Genomic DNA, 20,788 nt, shown 5'->3' on the forward strand with positions numbered 1-20,788 from the left:
GTAGCCAGCGACACTGGTTGTGAGAGCGCACCGTTTTGCACTGTTTTGGTTATACTTGCCGACCAAACGCTCAGTAAGTGTTGACTGTCGGGACGAAGGCTCTGCTGCCCGAGGCACCTACAATGGTAGGTTTTTTTTTACCAGTTGAGAAAACTGTCCGTGTCGGTCGTCGGCGTTCATGCGCTCACCGTGTTCATTCTGTTTGAAACCGAAATGTTCCCACATTGTGGCCATTGGCTGTGACATTCGCCTCAAAACCCATCGCTTCTGCACCTTCTTCATGTTAGCGTATGCTGCCTCACGAAGCTCACTCCTAAACCCTCTGCAGCCACTCATTAGTAGCCCCACCTCCACAAAGAGGCTGAATGAGATGAGGGCCCACTCTCTGTTCATTTCACTATAAATCAAATGCGCACAGACAGATGCAGAGTGAACCCTCTTGTCATCCAGCCCGTGTGGCACAGAGAGACGAGCAGATGAAACACACGCATACATGCACATGTAATTTATCGAGGGCGACATAATTATCGACTGTTTTTAGCGTTCGATTAATCAAATTATCGTTTCTCGTGACAGGCCTAATTCACATTCACAGTCTTACATACCTGTCTGTGAAATTTGTCTTTGATTAACCAAACATGCAAGACTTTACAAGACAAGAAGTTGGCAAAGTCACACAAAGCACAAGCGCATCTACAAATTATATAGGGAAACATTGTTTTCAAATGTTTGTTGTGCAAACTCTGAAACCATTTTTCTGCAAAAACAGAAAACAGTGCATTTTCCAGTCCGCCACAATAAAAGTTGCATTACTTATATTACTTCTTTACCAGTGGCACTGCTGACTGCTGTCTGGGCATGCATATTACAGCAGTCCATTTGAACTGTTTTTGACAACGCTATCATCTTTGTGTGGCACTCAAAAACTCAAAAGGAAAAAAAAACTTATTGTATTGAATAGATAAACAAAAAAAACACTGTTACTGGATGATATTGCTATGGTGAAAACCAGATCCCATCCCTTTTGTTTGTGAAGAAGGAAACTGCAAAGCTCAATTTTCATTTGATAGGATTTAATTAAAAAGATGTATTCAAGTGTCTTCCATTATATTCTGCACCCCGGATAAGACAATATTCCATATACAGTACATGGCACCATGTATGTGTGTGTTCCTGGTAATAATAATGTGTGACAACATTAAAGATAATAATGAGTCATCTGAGTGAGATCACAGCATAAGTCAATAAAGACAATAAAATCTGAATGTTCACACTGGGAACTCTCTTTAGTTGTGGTGTTATTTTTGGCTGGTTAGAGTACAAGGTCCCAGATTTCTGGCCCCTGCAGTACATTTAATTTGCTTTGAATTTTTGATGATGGACAGGGTGATTTTATGGATTTGTGCCCTTGCCAATCACCAGCTGTGTGCCTCAAGACTAAAACCTTGATATATTTTTGGATACATGAAGTGTCTGTGGAAGCTCGGCTGGTTAAATGTGCATGTGTGTGCATGGATGTAACAGCTCTCTGTGGTGCGGCTATATCAGTGTCAGAGGTCTGCGCCAAACGCTCCATGCTGCCTTCTTGACAGACAGATCCTTGGTCCGCTGGTAACCCCTGGGGTCATGGTTGGCACATCAGAAAAGACCAGAACAAAAATACCCCGGTAATTATAAAATAGACCTGTGCCATTCACACAGCATCTGTTCTCTATTAGGCACCTTAAAGGGCGTGCTGTACTCTTGGTCAATGGATGGGACCAAAAGGCACCACCCCTCTGTTATGGGACTGGGGGCTTTGGAGTTTAAGCTCACGGGAACCAAGGCTGTTTGAGCCAAAGTGAGTGTTGTGGAGTTTAAGAAGAAGGATGAAGAAGAGAAGATGGTAATGGGTAGGCAAGTCTACCTCGATTATGGGAAAATGATGAGGTAAAATGTGTGCAGTACGTACCAATAACTAGCAGAGGCAATGTAGATTCATTATCAAATAGTTTGCTGTGTAAAGAGAACATGACATAACTTATGGGAGGTTGAGCTACAACCATGCAGACCTGCCCAATGGTAACACCTATGAGTAGCGTTATTCTGCTCAATAAAACCCTGGCACTGAGCTCAGAACATCCCCTTAAAAATAACTTTTCAAAAAAATACAGTAAAAGTAATACCAATACAAGATGGCAAAAGTATGTAAAGAATCTCGAAGCAATATTGCAACAACCCCAGGAGACATACGAAATAACAGAAATGTAAATGTAATGAATTAGAGGTTTTATCCGGACACAACCTCTCTTTGTCATGCAACACATTCTCTTCTCTTCCCCTACGCCTGAATCCTGTGTTTCCCGCTGTCCAACACCACCCAACAGCTTTAAATCTTTATTTGATAGGTTTCCCAGCCCTCTTTCCAAATACAAGTATTAATATCCATAGATATAGGCCAAATTGATAAATAAACATGTTATTATGGTATTTAAACTTAAATTTATTTAAACAATTCTCTCATTAAAAACTGCTTAAACAGTATGACTACATTGCATCAAACTGCCCATGCTCTTTTTTAACCTTTTCATCAAGAGCTTTTTCTTGATGAGAGCGTGTTTATACCCTTGCCAAGACAACATAGTGCAGATTATGAATGAAAGAGGGTGGCATGTAGTTTGAGCGCAGTAGCCACTCTCCTCCGCTGGCTCCACCCCGCTGGTCATGCTGTGTTGTTTTGTTGTGTTAACCATGACAACTGTCTCTGTGAGTCTATCCAGCTTGAGGATTATTCTTGGTGAGAGCGCTGAGCTTGAGGAGAAGATGTGAAGATGATTGGAGGAAGCAGGAGAGCAGAGAAGATAATTAAAGAGCAGAAAAGAGAATGTTGGCAGAGAAGATGAAACTTTGCGCTAAATAAGTGAAACTACCGATTTGGTCAGATTTACTTTGGCCTGACATGCTGAATGTGTGTGGTGAAGAAAAATTGCATCAACAACAAGTGCTTTAACAGCCATGACAGCATGAGGACAACAGCTGTTTGAATTATGGAATGTTACCAGGCTGTTATACCACCATGACCAGCTGGCCAGCGTTTTTTGAACATGTGGTTGATCTATTGTGCACAACGTGTTATTTCTATCATGCAGTATTTCGTTTAACACATACAGGAAATAACAAATGTTGTTTATGTAACCGCTGAATCGACTGATCATCAGATGGTATATCTTTGCCTCTTTAAAAGTTTCTGTTATTATGGACCTTTAAAACATATTCAGGATTCATAGTTTGTTAACCAAAAGCCAAATTTGGACAGTTCACTTTCCATTATCAAAAGCCCCTTTCGCACTGCCTTTTTTCTGTTCTTCTGTTGAACTGGTGGACGTAGTATCAGAAGAGGGACACTGTGTGTAAGCGTATACTACGATGCGAGGACAGCAGTGTCATATTTAATGGTCGATACTCAGTTCTCCTGCCCTGTTGTGTTGAAAGCAATTGTCGCTAGTCGGACTAGTTTATACATCACACCATAGATGTCATGCATCCATTTATTTAATTGCAGGTTGCTTTGTCACGGGCTCCTGTATAAAAGGCACAGGTAAATAAATGCCAGAGCTTCTGCTGTATTACGGCTCTGATGCGACTATAATGTGGGGAAAAAGGTTGGCACCCTCACGAATCTTCTGTGCTACAACAGGAATAGAATGTTTGTCTTCAGTGATTCAAACCTGTTCTTTATTTGCATATTGTCTGTAGGAATGCCCACTTTCCTCCAGTTTGCTGGGTTGGTTCTGGCTCTGTCCATCCCCGGCATAACATCCGAGTCAGCCACTCTGCGGTTCTCGGGGCAGACAGACTTTGTCGTCAACGAGAGTAGCACAGCTGTGGTCCGCCTGGTTGTGGAGAGAGTGGGAGACCCTGTGAATGTCACGGCCTTGGTTCTGGTACGTACTGTGGGACAAGTTTTTGCTGTGATGATCAATACATGCTATATTCAATACATACTATATTCTTAACACCGTGAAGTCACTGTGTCGGAAAATAGTGCTGTCTACATTCAGAGTATCTTGCCTGCACACACCTTACCTTATCAGACCTTCCATTCCATTTTTAGCTAGTCGGACTTTTGTTCTTTGCAGAGTGTGATGGCAACATCAAAGTTCCTGTCCGTCAGCAGGAACTGTTCAGAAAACTCAGTCGGGTTTTGGCTTCATGGGCTCCACATGGGAGCTTGTGGCCAAGCTGGCCATGTAGTGGAATGTGGTAGAGAAGTACATTATGTCTTCAACACAATTTCTCTTGAATGAACGGTTACACATTCTTGAAATTATTAGTTGTGGATGTTCACGTGCAAACATTCAGACATCTTTCCCCAGCTTTGAGCAAGAAGACTATTTTTGGCAATAGAAAAAAACATTTTTGTTGTATTTATTCCAGCTGGAGGGAGTCGACACAGGCGATTTTGAGGCTATTACTGCTGCAGCCTTTCTGCTCGCCACCGAATCCAGTAAGACCATCTTCATTGCCACGAAGGACGATGACCTGCCTGAAGCTGATGAAAAGTTTACCTTCAACCTCACTCTACAGGTAAAAGGCACATTATTTCTTGTGTGTGGGTTTGCTGTATAAATTAATGTTTTTTGTACTGATGTTGCCCCAGTTACCCTACAAGCATCCCTTCCACAAAGCTGTTCTGATTCAGCCCCTGCTCATATTAAACCTTAACACTAACTTCTAAGCAATGGGTTGTGGGGGCGTGAAGCACAGTAAGCCCACTGAGGCTCAATGCTGTAGGCTCTTTGATGTGTGTTCTCCATAAGACTTTACAAGGGTCGGACAGGGTGGGGAGGATGACATGACCAGAGTGCCTTTGAGGTTCTCTTTTTAAAAGGCACCGTTGTGAAAGGAAACTGACTTTGACAGCAACAAGTTTACAGCACTTTCTCATATTATTCCACTGAAGGACATGCCCTTTCCATTATGTATTTTCTGAAAAGTACTTTGTTCCACTTCATGAAACCCAATTATTGATGAAAGCGTACTTTGATTGCAGGTGGAATTTACAATTTTACTACTGAGGTAGTCCAGTTTTAGGTGACAAAATAGTAGAATGCACAGAAGGTGTGGAGCTCCATTGTAAATCCTTCTCAGGAGAGCTCCGGATGCCTTACACCTGGAGGCTGTGTCCATGGTTCTGGGTAGCATTTAACTGTCATGTTTGACTGATGAGTTCAGCCCAGACCCTTACGATTCACTGATTGTCATCTTTGCAAAGAAAGACTGACATTCCTCAGTGCATTGTTATTCATCTTTAGGTGACATCTGGATATTTCCCCATGGTGCATGCCTGTATTTAGGCCGCAAGCAGAGGGGAAGAAAGGATGAGGCCCACTTAGCCCATCTATTTACACTACACTGAAGACAAAGCTTTGGCCAAATGCCACCCTATCAGTTTACGAGAGAGCTGTCTGCAGGATGAATGTGCACTGAAAGTGGGTTCACACATCAAGCATCAAGGTAGAAAGAGAGAGTGAGTCCGGAAATTAAATTGAATAAATTGTTTTTGTTAACTGATACATCCCAAGCAGGTACATTCTACCAGTAATTTTAGTTAAAATTAAAATGTAAACTATTCTAAGGAATCAGAATTATTTCAAAACTATATGCCAGTGGCAAAGGGATGGGCCTCTGACTACATTTTATTGACTTAACATTCAGTTAATCAAGTAATTTTTACTTTTGAAATATTTAAGTATTTAAATTAAAGTATAATCCTTAAAGTGTTTTTCTCCCATAGATAAAGATCTTTTTACAACAGTTGTAACAATTAATTACCAATGAGTGTGCATGATGTTCTTCTTTTGACCACAACCTATAGTAGTTCAAACTGTATCAACAGCACCTCTGCTGGTTTCAGTCCAGGAGTGCACTCCGTTTTGTCTCAACTTTTGTTTCAAGACATGTTTAATCAACAATCAATTCCACCATCCACAGAATGGTTTATTATTATGCCTGTCAATAATTGACATATTTAGCCTTGATTGGACAATAAAACATATTTGGTAATTAATGTGTGTGTTCAGAATAGACCCTATATGCATGATCCAGGATTTTTTCATACAATATAAATTTGAATTCAGTTTAATGAAACAATGATACTAGGCCTGTCACGATAATCAATTAACTGTACGATAAATAAAAATGAACTCCATACTTTTGTTGGCCTTGATACAGTATATTGACATGTGCGTTCGTATTTGTTTTCCTCCTCTCTGTCAAACAGGCTGGATGGCAAGAGGGTTCACTCTGTACATCTGTTTCAACACCTGGGCGTGTTGGTTCAATCACGGAATGAATGGAGTGAGTGAACCCTCCTGTCATTCAGTCTCTTTGTCCAAGGGGCCCCGATTATTTTTATTTTATTATGTTGTTTGTTTGTTTAATTTATTTAATTCCAATTACAATGTTAAAGGGGACCTATTATACTTTTCCATTTTGCTGACCTATAAATGTTGTTACAATGTTGTATTCTCGTGTTAAACGATGCCAACGCATCAGATAATGAGGTTTGCGCATTCGCAAGTGAGACCTGAAAGCAGTTTTGGACGGCTCTGCACGTTGTGTTTTACAGAGTTTTTTATTAACACAGAGTTCCACTGACGTCAATGCAACCCGGATGGCCTTATATGGGCCTACCCGCTGTCGGCCTGCCCTCCCCCTGCTCTGCTTCGCTCTGCTCTGTTCACCGTGCTCCCAGGAAATGTTTTTTCAGGTGTGCCTAATGAGGCAAACATCAGGCAGAAGTGGTTGGAGTTGCTGATTCCCCAGCCAGCGAGAGAAAAATATGCTCATCTGTCAACGGCATTTAACACGGGATTGTTTTGTAAACATGGGCCAATACGAAGCTGGACTATGTGGCAAACTGTTGCTGAAGTCCGACGCATTTCCAACATTACTTAGTTGTTGGAAGCTGTAAGTAATAATTCATGAGTGTCCTTACAGTGTTTATTTTGTGTAAGTAATCGGACAAAAGGCGTTCGGCAGTTGTCCGGAAGTCCTTGGGAGCGCTTGGCAGTGTGACCAATCACAGTGGAGTGGGCTCGGCGGGAGGCGTACCTGGTGGAGGGCCGGGGGTGGAGTAAATTACACAGACCGTTTGGGCAGGAGGCAGGAAACACTGCAAGAAGAGGTGCAGAGTCTGGAAGATCTAGAAAGCTTTCTGTGCGGGTTATTGTGTATAGCTGCTCTATAGGAGTCCAGAACTTAATACAAAGGCCCGAAAATTAGTATAATAGGTCCTCTTTAAATACTCTTGAGAAATTAGGTTTATTGCGTTTGATACAGTGTACTCATGCTATTTTGCCACATACTATCATTACATTAATGAATGAATGTTCTGAAAATAATTTTGACAATAATATCGTTTATCTGCATTCATTTGTAGGACAATTTTTGTCCAGCAAAATTTGTTATCGGGACAGGCCTAATTGGTACTGATCTATCTGACATAGAATGATAAAACTATAATAATTAAAATAAAAAAGTTTAAAATCTGAATTTAATTTTAAAAGTATTTCCTTGAGTAGTATTTTTCTTCTCTTTAATAATGTAAATTCACATTGTTTGACAGAACAAATTTTCCGTCTGTTTAGGTAGCTATTTTAATGGTTTAATGGGCCCAAAAGAAATTCTGGATTCCAAATATTGTTCTGATATTTTTGCCTAAAAATTTGAGAATCTGAATGTGATATGATATATTCACTGTTTAGTGCATAGATGACATACTCAACTGATGGCTCATTTATTTACATGGAAACAGTAGTAGAGATTCCAGTGGTGACCACTGTACTTGTAGGGAGAGACTCAGATGTGTCTCAGCAGACCTCTGGCTTACACAGTGGCCTGCCTCTGTTAAAGTGTTTACACCCTCATTGTGTGACCACTACAAGAGGTCAGCAGAGACGACAAAGCTCTATTACAGCTGGGCAAAGTGCTTCATGAATAGAGGAGTGAAGACAGAGGGCTCCTAAGCACACCTTTATGCATAGCTTTGCCACAAACACAAGACATGGTGGTCATGAAGACACTACCTGCAGATGCTAATCAAACACTGCTAAGTCAGAAGGTGCAGACAACACTATGGTGTCTCCTTTTATATTTCAATTAGGCTCAGAAAAAACAAGAAAACCCTCCTTTCACAGTTGACAGGCGAAAAAAGCTTTTGTCTGCCTCAAGGCGCACAGGAGATTTTGAGTTTGCCAGGTCTTAGTGCCAAATGACAGAGCTCAAGAGTGAAGAGGCATCCTGCCGAGAGGTAGAGTGAGAAATGAAGTGAGCTGAGACCACTGCTTCCTGTCTTTTCGCTCTCTCACCATGGCCACTCAGTGGTGGCACAATAGCAAAGTGAAGACAAGGGAATAAGGGCAGGAACTCCCTGAGTGTGAGCATCAGGGTTGATGGAGGAGGTGTGGTGACCTACTTGAACTATTTGAATTGCCTCCGCTGTGCAGAGTTCCTCCAATGGCGTGACGTTGGGAACACCCAACAAGGCCACTATAACCATCCTGTCCAATGACAACGCCTTTGGAATCATTGCCTTCAACACGGTAAGAAACTCTATATTGTTTTTTGATCTTGCCTCATTCTCTTTTAGGCATATTGTGGTTATTAGTGGTGGTAAACGCATTTTCTATGGTAGATGTGGAATTTTAGTAACCATTTTTCTTACCACCTCCAGATGGTCTGATATGCATGTTGATTATTTGGCAACTCCGGTATGGCTTATTACTAATATTTGAGTATGTTTGTCAATGTCAGCGTCATTGTGCTTACTTTAATGTCCATAGAAACACAAAAATGGCCATATACTGTACATTACCTATCAAAAGTTTGGAGATACCTTTTCATTTATAGCATGAACAAGTCTGTCCAAACATTTGATTGGTACTGTATATGTCCAGCAATACTAGCATGTACAAAGCTAAGCTAAGCTAACGTATGACCACCTGTTACCACCTGACCAAACGAGATGATCTACAAATAGAAGTTTAAATATATTTGTTTGCGATTTTCTGTCTCCCATCTCAGACTGAGGAGGTCGTCGTTGACGAACCAAGAGGAGGAAATTTGTTAGTGCCGCTAACCCTAATCAGAGAAAAGGGGACATATGGGACAGTGACTGTGAACTTTGAGGTGAGCGAACATTATGCATTAAAACAGCACATGTAAAACGCTCATTCAATAAGAACTAACAGTGTAATTTGCAAGAAGCTTCCCATTTTTACTTTGATAAAGACTGTACTATTGTTTTATGGTAGCAATGAATCTTCAATTTGAAAGTCCACTTTATTAATGGTGAAATTTTCTTCACCAGATCTCTGGTGGTCCCAATCCTGCCTTTCAGGATGTCACCCCTGAAAGAGGAAATATCACCATTCCTCTTGGACATGCTGCTTTTCACTTCAATGTCCTCATCCTGGATGACCAGGTACTGATTATCATATCCAGCAAGTGTCAATAAATGTGGCACTTGTAGAGTTTCTTTATGCATCATTGTCCTGTGAATCAGATTCCAGAGGATGATGAAGTGTTTTCAGTGAGACTCACAGGCGTGGGAGGCGGAGCTGTCCTCAGGCCCAACAGCAGCAGTGTTCAGCTGAGGATCCGGCGTAATGACAGCCCACTGAGGTTCTCACACTCTGTCAGAGCAGTAACAGAGTCTGCAGGAGTTATCACCCTGAATGTGACACGCGGTCGGATGACCGAGGACGGGCCACTCCTTGGCTCTGTTGACACTGAGGTATACCTTTTTTGTTGTTTCATACTCCGTGATGGTCTCGAGCAGGGGGAAATCCCCAAAAGTTTCCCCAAAAAATGATTTTCTGGAACACATTTTGTGGATTTTTTTGCTCACCCCAGACTCTGTCTACCCACTGTTGGAACTACAAATCAATCATTCTGCCATTTACATAACTGAAGTAACCTTAGCAGGTTAAGAAACCGAACTGGGGGAAACAGACCAAAAGGACCCTAAAGTCAAATTCATGTGAAACATCTGCACTCCACTGTCTCTAGGTCTCTGTGGATTACATGATATTAAGTGGCAAAGGACTGGTCAGCGCCACACTAGGTGAAGACTTCCTCGACTTGCAACCAGTCAAAACAGTCACCTTCCCTCCATTTGTCTACAAGACCAGCCTGCTGTTTAACATCACAGATGATGAAGTGCCAGAAATTGCAGAGTCCTTCCAAGTGGTCCTGCTGGAAGAGAGCATTAAAGGAGATGCAGTGCTAGTTTCACCTAATGCTGTGCTTGTCACCATCGAGCCTAATGATAAGCCTCACGGTGTCCTGTCAATCAGCAGCAGTGTGGTCAATCAGCCAATCAGCATCAACGAAGACCTGACACAAAGGTAGAAAACAATGTAATGAAAAAAATACATATGGAAGAAATGTCTCATTGTCTGTTGTTCCTGCAGATTTGACGGCATTGTTATTGTGAGGAATGGCGGTAGCTATGGTGACGTGTCTGCCAACTGGTCCATCAGTCGTAACTCAAGTGACCTTTTGCCGGTTTCTGACGACTTGATGCCTGAGGCAGGGGTGGTGAGCTTTGCTGCCGGACAGGTGACCACTGTGATTCCAATAGATATTGTGTCGGACGAGATACCTGAAGAGGCAGAAGCTTTTGTGCTAAGACTGCTGCCGCATACTGTGACTGGAGATGCTGAGGTTGACGAACCCATGGAGGTGGGCCTCCTCATTGCTATACTGAGTACCCTCCAGACGTTGTGCATTTTTTTTTCCATTGTTCTGTGTGTGGGAGTTTTTACAGTACTGTATGTGATGTAATGTAAGGTGCAGTGGTAAACTTGGCACATTTTGAAAGACCAGTTAGTCACTTCGCCCTGTGGGGTTCCCATCAATGTGGCAGATCTGATACAAAGAGGGGATAGCCGATTGACTAAATGTGTGGCGTTTGTGTGCATATTTTGTAAGGGGTGGGTGAAATTTGAGTTGATGAAAGCCTCTTGACCATGTCTGAAATGATTGGGAAGGTGTACTGTTAATCTTGTTTATGTTTAAGTCATTGTATGAGATGCAGCTCTTTGGTCATACACAAACACACATCACCACCTGAAATCAGGTTGTCTCTGCATCTGTTTGCCACCTGCGCTCAACCAGCGCAGAACCCACAAGCTGAGGCCCATTGCCTGACTTCACGAGTGCCACAAGTTTGTATGTCAAGTATGTCACACTGAGCTATAAATCAGTTCTTGTGTACATACCAGGCAAAGCATCATACATGTGGCTTTCGGGGAAAGCAATGGGCCCGAGTTAAAAAGTCATGACTTCAGTTAGAGTTAATTAAAGAGGTTGGAACTCTAAAGTTAGCTCAACGATCCATTTTACTACTTTCAGGCTTCCTTTCCTCTCTCATCCTCACCTTGCAGACTCACAAGGAACAAGTATGATGTAGGTCCAGGAAAGCTAGATCAAAACATCTATAGATGCTGATTTGAAATCTGCATCAATGTAACACCCATGTGGCTCACAGGTGGACTCAGCCACCTACTTGAATTAGCTGCTATCAAATTTGGAAAACTCCATATAGGCTCTTAGTATTTATTTTTATTTTCAGGAACATGTTATTGATCTTTTCCACTATTTCCCCAGATGGTGTTTTACATCCAGGACAGTGATGACGTCTATGGGATATTTCGTTTCAACCCAGAAAGAGAGCAAAGCATCCAAAGCCAACCCGAAGGCCGTTTTCTGTCACTAAACTTCCTGCGGGAAGGCGGCACCCTGGGTGAAGTGTCAATGAGTCTCACTGCCCTCTACATTCCCGCAGGTCCAATAGACCCAGTGCTGGCGCTAGACAAGGTTCTGAATGTTAGCAGAACTGTGAATGTTGTCTTCTCTCGTGAACGTACGGTCCATTTTGTTGTACCGATCAGGAACGATGCTTTTCTGCAGAATGGAGCTCATTTCTTTATACAGGTAAAATACATAGTGTGATCTCTTACACTTCTTGCAAATCAGAGTGTCTCGTTTGCATGAGTGAGTGGTTTTATAATAGCACTTAAATCTGTTGTCATGGAAACCTCCCGACGATTCTTTCTAACAAAATTACCTAAAACTCACACCTTTTACTATTATATAAGGCATTAGCCGTTAAAACTTGAAAATGGTTCATGACTGAACAGAGACAAGCAGAAAACATATCTGTTTCTAGTTTGAACCTTCTCTCAATGTCCTTTTTTTCTGTTTTCTCCCATAGTTGAATTCACTGGACCTTGTTGATATCACTCCTCCTATTCCCTCAAAAAGCCCAAGATTTTGGGGACCTCTCGACCTCACCTTGACAGTCACCCCTGACATTGCCAATGGAGAAATTGGTTTTACGAGTAATAGCACAATTGTGATTTATGAACCAGAGGACAGCAACATCAGCATTGTAAGATTCGCCCCTCCAACAGAAAAATATAAATAATGCTTTTCATAAACTCTGATTGTCCAAGATGGAAGTTGTCACTAAAGATGTTAGTCATTCCGTCTTAGTGTTTACAGTATTGTCATTATGTTTGTTGCAGGTGAGCCTCCCATTGCAGCGTGATGGCACTGATGGTCAGGCTGTAGTGTTGTGGAGTCTTAAGCCAATCAGAGCCAACCGTGCGGATGTAACCGCAAATGATCTGACACCTTTCAACGGCTCTGTTGTTTTCATGTCCGGACAGAGCGACGCGGCCATCAATCTCACTATCATGGCTGACAATACGCCAGAAGTAAACGAGACCATGCTGCTTACCCTGGATAGGTAGGGAAAGACTAACAATGTTTTCTGCAGGTTGTAAATTGCCAATGGTGATGACACTTTCAGTGTAGCATGCACTGTTAGTGGATGTTCTGATGAGAACTGTAGCACTGTCCCCCTCCCGCTCCATCTCTGTAGGGTGGAGACTGCACGCTTTATAGTATACTTTGGGTAAGTGGAGAGTGGAGTGAACCTGGGCCTTTTGTTTAGCTTGAATCAGGGTGTTGTTTTCCAGCTAAGGGGCTACTTCAGGATTCCTGGGGTCTTTGGCTGATGTGGGGATGAGTGGTATTGGGGTGGGGGGAATTCTCTGGTGGTGTGAAAACAGGGAATCCAAAAGAAAGTAGTCAACAGAGAATCCTCTTCATGTGATTCATTCCAGTTTAACCAGGCTTGATTGTTTGCCCTTTTTAAAGATACCGCAGTTTGTATTCATGCGGTGGCTTGGCTGTGATTGGCAATTTGGAGTGCTTCTTTCTGTCTTGTTTTGTCTCTAATTAATCCGTCATGTGAAGCCTGCTTGGCTCTGATTTTCTCGTTCTCTCACAAACACAGACACACACACAGACACGCACACACATGATATTGCATATAAATGATGTTGTGGTGATTTTTGATTGTTTTTTAAATTGTTTCTACAATACTTCATGATAACATGAATATATTGTGTTCACATCACAAATGGAATCCAATGTGATTTAAAGCAGCATTCCTCAGAGTGTGGTCCCTAACCCTGAGTGGTCCATGAATAACTTACTAGGAATGAGCTGGATACTCGTTTTAGATGAGTATTTATTAAAATAATGCATTTTTGCATGGTACGAGCATGAAACGAGTACAGCTCGTCATTATCCGTAATCGTGATGAAGGAAAATCCTCATTGGGTAACTACTTACGTATTCACTCTTCATGCTCTGTGATTGGTCAGTCACACACAGCGACCACCCCTCTTGAGACAGACTCCCTACAGCCAGAGAGAGGAGTATGCTGTGCATTTGAGTTGAGACAGAAAACGGCTCATGTCGCGTTGGTCACTGCCTCCAATCCGGACGGGTTTTTTTTAGGTTTTCCTCAGCTCAGGTCGTATCTAAACTTACTTGGTAAACTTGTTTCGTTACATATGCAGTGCATTTGACAAGACAGCTGTAAACGGCTCGTCTTGCGTTGGTCACTGCCAACATTTTTTATTTTTTTGGCTTGCTTCTAATTTGGCTGGTAACGTCAGTTGGAAAACTTTGCTCGTAGTACTGAATGCGGTGTTTTTGACAAAACTACAGTGAACAAGGCTAACATATTATTTCCCTGTTTGCCATCACTGGATGTTTCCATGAATCACCAACTTAACACAGTTTAAAAAATAATTAAATAATAAAGTCTTACTGATCACTTACACACATACACAGTACACATGTAGCTGAATAATAAATAATAAATACAGCAACTTCTGATCAATCCATGTCAGTTTCAGACTTACCAATTTAAGCACCACCCATTTCTGGTTAAACCCCGTCCACTTCTGGTTTATGCCACGCCCACTCAGAGTACATATACGGATGCAGATAATTTAGATGGGTGCACAGATACAGATACAGATACAGATACAGATAGTGGAAAAATAAAACTTGTAGCAAATCTTAATTTCAAGTACTTTTCAGTGAAGAAAATAACCAGAAAACCACAATAATTGGAAGCTAATGTATAACTTCTTTTTGATCAGGTTCTGTGCTTTTTCTCCAAGAAAATTGTGGTCAATTTCCATATTGTTTGATTGCCATACCATTCAAGTCCCCTTGTATACTGTTTTGGGATATCTTTGAGAGTAGGTTGATTACATTTTGATCCACTTTTTATTGGTAGTCAGGCCATTTTTCTGACGTTTGAGAACACCATGGAACATCGTTGTTCAAAAACAAAATATTTTTGTTTTTGTATCATTTTAAACAGGTGCCATTATCCCATCATTAAAATGTATTTATCTGTATGTCCCAGGACTAATGTTGAAAATCAGATACTGAAAGCTGGCTATACAAGCAGAGAGATTGTCATCATGGAAAACGATGACCCTGGGGGAGTCTTTGAGTTCTCGCCGTCCTCCAGAGGTCCATGGGTCATCAACGTAAGCCAAAGAACATATACCTATAAATCTTTGATATGGTACTTAATTACAATAAATGCTGTCTTTTGTGAGTGCCTCCAACTGACTGACCGGTGACATCAATAAAAATTGCTCTGTCCAGGAGGGTGAAGCAGTGGAGCTCCATGTGGTCAGAGCTCAGGGACAGCTGCTGAAACAACTGGTGCGATATGCTGTCATGCCTGCAGGCAACACAGAATTCTATGGCTCCACGGGCATCTTGGAGTTTAAACCAGGCGAGAGAGAGGTAGTGGTGGCTCTGGTGGCGAAGCCAGATGCAGTGCCAGAGGTAAGAGTACTAGTAAAGTAATGTTGACTTTCTAAGTGGGTACAATCTTCATTGTGTTCACAGTCACAGGTGAGGCAGGATTCACCCTGGATTGGACACCAGGGCACAGATAGACAAACAACCATTCACACTCACATTCACACCTATGTGTCTCCAACGACCTTGACGTGTATACATGGGCAGAACTTGCAAACTTACGAACAACCAACAATAAATACACAAACATGAGATTGGAGCAAAGGAAATATGATTTGTGTTTTTCTATGTTATGGTTAAAGCTTTTGATTGATCAAATGTAATGTTGTGTGTGCTCAGATGGACGAGACGTTCTTGGTGATACTTAGCAGCCACAGCACTCCCCCCAGTCGTCTCGGCAGCCACAGGGAGGTCAACGTCACAGTAAGGAGAAATGACGACCCCTTTGGAGTCATCCAGTTCATGCAATCAGGAGCGACAGTGGTCATAAGTGAGAGCAAAGACAATGAGGCACACCAAGGTGCTTTTGAGTAATACTGTTTGAATTTTTAATTGGAATTAGTCAGTGAACATTTGATTAATCTCAATACTCTATACATGATTGTTTTGTAGCAACCTACACTGTGGAGAGAAACCGGGGGCTCTTTGGAGAGGTTTTGGTTTCCTGGATCCTTGAGCCAGCTGCTTCCGAAGATGTTAGCCCCATCCAGGGAAACATCACATTCAAGGAGGGGGAATACTTGAAAAACTTCACTCTTCTCTCTTTACCTGATGAGGTACATTGAAAAACGTAACCTCAAATTACATACCATAAGTAGCTGTTAGAAGTTAGTATCACTGTACATTTTTTTTGGTCCTAGATCCCTGAAGGCATGGAGAATTTCACTATCACATTGGTGAACGTGAGTGGTGGAGCAAAGCTGGGAAACAGTGTCACTGCCAATTTAAACATTAGCAAAAATGATGACCCTATTTACTTTTCTGGTAAGAGCTATAGCTGTTGTTAGACGACTAATATATTGCTGAACATATCTTCAATCTCTCATCCCTCATTAGCTACCTCTCTCTGCATTCCTTAATTTTTTTCCCTGTAAAGAACCCATTGTTGTGCAGCTTCCGGAAGGAAGCATAGCCAACTTCAGTGTTCTAAGGGCCGGACCAGCAGATTATGTCAGCACAGTGTCGTACTGTGTGAAATTTGGTGATGCGTCACCAGAAGATCTCAACTTGCTGAGTAACGACACATTGCTGGTGTACGACATTGGGGAATGGATGAAGAACATCTCTGTGGCCATAGAGGATGACAACATACCAGAGACTGATGAGCACTTCTCCATTGTATTGTATAATGCCACTGGTGAGTATTCAGTATGTCTACATACTGGATCATATTTATTCAAATTGTGGCAAGAGGCATATATAAGCATGAGAAAAAAATAGGGATGGCCTAATTTGTATGTTTGTATAAGACAACTCTTCTACTCCCCATTAATCAGACTGGATTTTTTTTTACAGCTTAATGTGCTCTACAAAATACCCACCTTAACTTAAATCACCATGAGCAAGACCATTCCAGCAAGATAAGTTAAAAAACAATTTAAATAAATTGCACATATATAAATAAGTTGTTTTCTCACTCAGTTTAATGCTGTATATCCGAGCTTGACTCTGTGTTATTGACAGCTTCATATGCATGCATAGACAGAGGTATCTGTACCAACACAGTGTGCTCTCCTAATCCCCATATTGTGTGTCAGGGACAGCAATAAAAAACGGGCCCCAACAGGACCTTAATTACCAGGCTCCAAATAGTCAAAGACCAGTGACTCAGTTGGCCTCTCTGTGTTTACCAGTTGACAGTAATGGATAGTAGTGGAGGAATAAGGTATAGGCTCTATGACAGGGAACTGCCGTTCACATAATGATTGTGTTCAAAGTCAATATTCATCACGCGAGAACCTGATCAAACTCATGCTGGGACCTTGACATGTTTGCGTAGTTGCTTTAATTGTGAGAAAAGGCCTACATGCTTATTTCAGGTTTCACGTAGGCTAGCAACCTGAAATATGTGACTGTGGGGGTTACTCTGCGAAGGCTTCTGCATCTTATTTAAGCTAGTTATTCAAATATGTAGGTCAGGATTAATACAACATACCGTTTAACACCTGACTACTTAATTTTTATGAAAAACTTTTCATGAAAAATTAGCTATGGCTGTCTTCCATATCAGATGTCTACAGCATTAATCAATTATTAAAATGTGACAAAAGACAATTTGATTGTGTGTGTGTGTTGGTGCAGGTGATGCTGTGGTTTATGGAGCAGACACAGCTACTGTGGTAATTGAGGCCAATGATGATGCCAATGGCATTTTTTCACTGGAGCCAGTGGAAAAGATGGTTGAGGAAGGAAAAAGCAATAACGTCTAGTAAGGAGCAGTCTTTGCATGCTGTGTAGGATTTCCATTTATTGTAATGTTATTTCTCTGTTTAACATCTTCACTGATACCTATCAAGGAATGAGCCATTACATAAAATACAAAATATCTGGCTGTATGTATTTTTCTCATCAGTGTCCTGAGAGCAAGGGGTCGTTTTGGCAATGTGACAGTCTACTGGCAGCTTTATGCCAATGACTCCATCACTCCACTGTTGGAAAATGACGAGTTTACCAACACCAATGGTTCTATAACTTTCACCACTGGAGAACAGTCCAAAGCAATCACTCTGGAGGCCATTTCAGATAAGCTTCCAGAATTTAACGAGACCTATGTCCTCAGGCTGGTTAATATCTCTGGTGAGTCCAAAAGACTTTCTATATTTAGCATATTTCCAAATGTAGTGAACTAGTGATGTATAGTATGTATTGTTATCCTTAAAGGTGGTTACCCAGGGGATGGTGGCCGACTCGCTGAGACTTTTCTGAGTGCCTCGCTTGTGATTCCCTTCAATGATGACCCGTTTGGTGTCTTTGCTATTGCTGACAACAATCTGGACCAAGAAGTAGCAGAAGATGTACTGTCAGAAGACGATATGGCCGATGTCACTTCCTGTACCATCCTACGACAGCAGGGTACTTCTGGTGATGTGCGGGTTGCCTGGGAGATCGTATCTGGACACTTTCCAGAGGGTCTTCCCGTGATGGATGACCTGCTACTTCTAGCTTCCTTCCCTGATGAGGTAGTGCTCAGGCCTCATGCCAGAAGACACCACTCAGCAACAGACACATGGTTTTTCTCTGGACTTCCTGGAGCCTACGGGACGATCTCCCTTGAAGATTCGCCTGATGTCCCAGGCAACTTTACATTCTCTGCTTGGCTCGTGCCCAGAGCAGATACAGATGGCTTCATTGTCTCCAAGGGAACCAGAAATGGCACTTTCTATTATGGAGTGAAAATCCACACCAATGAGTCGCACGTCACAGTGATGTTGTACTATACAATCCTGGAATCAAACAACACCCAGATGGCCCAGGCCACTGCTGCCAAATTTGTTGAAGATAATACATGGCTGCATGTCATTATTACGGTTGATGATGGGATTATTGAGTTTTTCCTGGATGGGACCCCCATTCCTGGAGGACTGAAGAGCATTAAAGGAGAAGGCATTGCTGATGGTGAGCTGTCTGCTCTGTTGTATTTTTATGTCAGTATTGCCTGTTTGGCAATAGATTTGTTAATTTGTGCCATTATGTCCCATTTACTTTTCATCTGACTTTTTATTTACAAGAAAAATCTCTTGTCTGTCAGAACCAGCCACAGACATTTGAGTAAGTGAGTAATGTAAAAAATACATATATTTTGGGAGCTCTTTCAATTTACCATTTTTTGAGTATGCATTTAGAAAATTATTCATACTTTGGACAAATTTTGCATTAAGGTGATTTTTTTGTATGTATATGTAACTTATGACTTTAAATGATGAAAGGAAATGGCAAAAGACTGTAAAATTGTTGTAAGAGTGACCTGGATAATGGCAGACTTCCCAAAATTGTGACCAAATCTCTTTTGTTTGTCCAAATAGTTTGTGGGCTGCAGTTTCAGCACCATGGTCAGTGTCAATGAGGCACAAAGCCTCATACTGTTGTAACTAGGTTGTTTGAATTATGTGAGTGTGTCTAAATATGTATCCTTTCCTATAGGCGTAGAGGAAATGACACATTTTTTCAATATAAGAATGCACACACACAAGTTATGCACATGCACACTCACCACCCACCTTCCGGTCTAGCCCTCATTGTTCAGAACTATTGAGCCTCTACAACGCTTGAGTTAGCCCAGTTGGATATAGTTACCGCTCAAAGGAATTGGTCAGCATCTTCTTTTCTTCCTCTAATTACTGGAGACAATAGTGGTAGCCGGTACCAAATTGAGGGCTCTCGGGTGGGGTGGGGTGATGGGGGAGCTCTTTAGGGGCTCAAATGGCTCTTTAGTTAACTTCAATCATGGCCAGTAGATACATAATCATCTGTTGTGTCAGCTGTAATTGTCTTCTGCTAATACTTCATCTTGCATCAGGGCTTTGTACTTGGCCACTGTTGCAGATTCCCTGCACTTGTCCCATATTATACTTGCTTTGAATGTGAGTAGACCAAAAAGATGGTGTATGGTCAAAAAAGGTCATGGAACACAAGAAAACAAACCATACCAACTTTGGAAGCATCTATATCAGTAAAGAACCCCATTCTACACTGCTGAAGACTGCATTATTTGGACAGTTTCTTTCTTTTTCATATAAAATATGTTTCCATTTCTACACTGCAGGTCCTGCATCTGTATTTATTGGGTCAGATACGTCAGGCCAACAGCTGTACACTGGCCTTCTTCAGGACATCCGCTTGTACAGGACCAAGCTCAACCGTAGCCACGTGCATGAACTTCACACCCAGCCTGCCAAGACAGACCTGCGCACCATCTCAGGTTACCTGCGCTATCAGCCACTGGAAAAACAGAAATCGTTTGTGGTGGAAGTCAAGGATGATGACGAAGAAGAGGGAGAAGAAGTGTTCTACCTGCAGCTGGTGGCCGTGCGGGGTGGCGCTCGCCTCCCCTTCCCCAGACCCACAGCTATAATACGAGTCATGAAGAGTGACAATGCCAATGGGCTTTTTGGATTCACTGGGCGCTGCATACCTGACGTAAGTACCTTGTGTGTGGCTGGTAGGGTTGCCTTCGACTAAGGATTTTTATAATCAGATCTGATTCGTTATATTTTGTCTATAGTCGACTAATTGTCGATTGTTGTTTTTTTTCTGCAAGTTGGCACATTACTAGGGATGTCTTCAAGTGCAAGTGGGGATATTAAACATCAGAAAAGTGCAAATAAAATAGGAACAGCATGGTTTGAAAAACAGAAACCAAAATTCTGATAGCAGTCTGGCCAGAAATTTTAATCCATGGAATAAAAACCACAGTCGAGATATAAAATGAAGTTGGCTTACCTGCCTTACCTGTTTTCAATGATATGCTGTTGGTTGTTGTCGTGTGTTATATTGTATAAGAAGCTGCTGACACAAGTTGCACTTCACTTTCTTTCATCCTTAACCTTTTCAAAATACTTGAAATATGATTTTTAGTAGCCATTATGAGCCAATA

General features: G+C 41.7%; 1 protein-coding gene across 8 annotated transcripts in view; it reads left to right on the forward strand.

Moving 5' to 3' along the window:
* Positions 1 to 20,788, forward strand: part of adgrv1 (adhesion G protein-coupled receptor V1) — a 100,649-nt gene that overhangs the window by 7,126 nt on the left and 72,735 nt on the right. For 6 of the 8 annotated variants that reach the window (XR_008570029.1, XR_008570030.1, XR_008570027.1 and 3 more), the window contains exons 2-23: positions 3,736 to 3,923; positions 4,417 to 4,566; positions 8,490 to 8,585; positions 9,067 to 9,171; positions 9,353 to 9,466; positions 9,548 to 9,778; positions 10,054 to 10,391; positions 10,458 to 10,728; positions 11,656 to 11,982; positions 12,263 to 12,439; positions 12,576 to 12,799; positions 14,786 to 14,912; positions 15,034 to 15,219; positions 15,535 to 15,715; positions 15,808 to 15,971; positions 16,056 to 16,179; positions 16,292 to 16,552; positions 17,497 to 17,623; positions 17,768 to 17,991; positions 18,076 to 18,810; positions 19,218 to 19,244; positions 19,958 to 20,331. Coding sequence is in view for 5 of the 8 variants with exons in the window: in XM_054773172.1 (XP_054629147.1) it covers positions 3,738 to 3,923; positions 4,417 to 4,566; positions 8,490 to 8,585; positions 9,067 to 9,171; positions 9,353 to 9,466; positions 9,548 to 9,778; positions 10,054 to 10,391; positions 10,458 to 10,728; positions 11,656 to 11,982; positions 12,263 to 12,439; positions 12,576 to 12,799; positions 14,786 to 14,912; positions 15,034 to 15,219; positions 15,535 to 15,715; positions 15,808 to 15,971; positions 16,056 to 16,179; positions 16,292 to 16,552; positions 17,497 to 17,623; positions 17,768 to 17,991; positions 18,076 to 18,810; positions 19,218 to 19,244; positions 19,958 to 20,331 (4,749 nt within the window). In the remaining 3 variants the exon portion in view is untranslated. The remainder of the gene's footprint in view (positions 1 to 3,735; positions 3,924 to 4,416; positions 4,567 to 8,489; positions 8,586 to 9,066; positions 9,172 to 9,352; positions 9,467 to 9,547; positions 9,779 to 10,053; positions 10,392 to 10,457; positions 10,729 to 11,655; positions 11,983 to 12,262; positions 12,440 to 12,575; positions 12,800 to 14,785; positions 14,913 to 15,033; positions 15,220 to 15,534; positions 15,716 to 15,807; positions 15,972 to 16,055; positions 16,180 to 16,291; positions 16,553 to 17,496; positions 17,624 to 17,767; positions 17,992 to 18,075; positions 18,811 to 19,217; positions 19,245 to 19,957; positions 20,332 to 20,788) is intronic. The other 2 variants (XM_054773174.1, XM_054773175.1) reach the window with 1 other exon arrangement.

This window comes from Dunckerocampus dactyliophorus, chromosome 4 (assembly GCF_027744805.1).
Source record: "Dunckerocampus dactyliophorus isolate RoL2022-P2 chromosome 4, RoL_Ddac_1.1, whole genome shotgun sequence".
In the NCBI taxonomy this organism is placed as follows: domain Eukaryota; kingdom Metazoa; phylum Chordata; class Actinopteri; order Syngnathiformes; family Syngnathidae; genus Dunckerocampus; species Dunckerocampus dactyliophorus.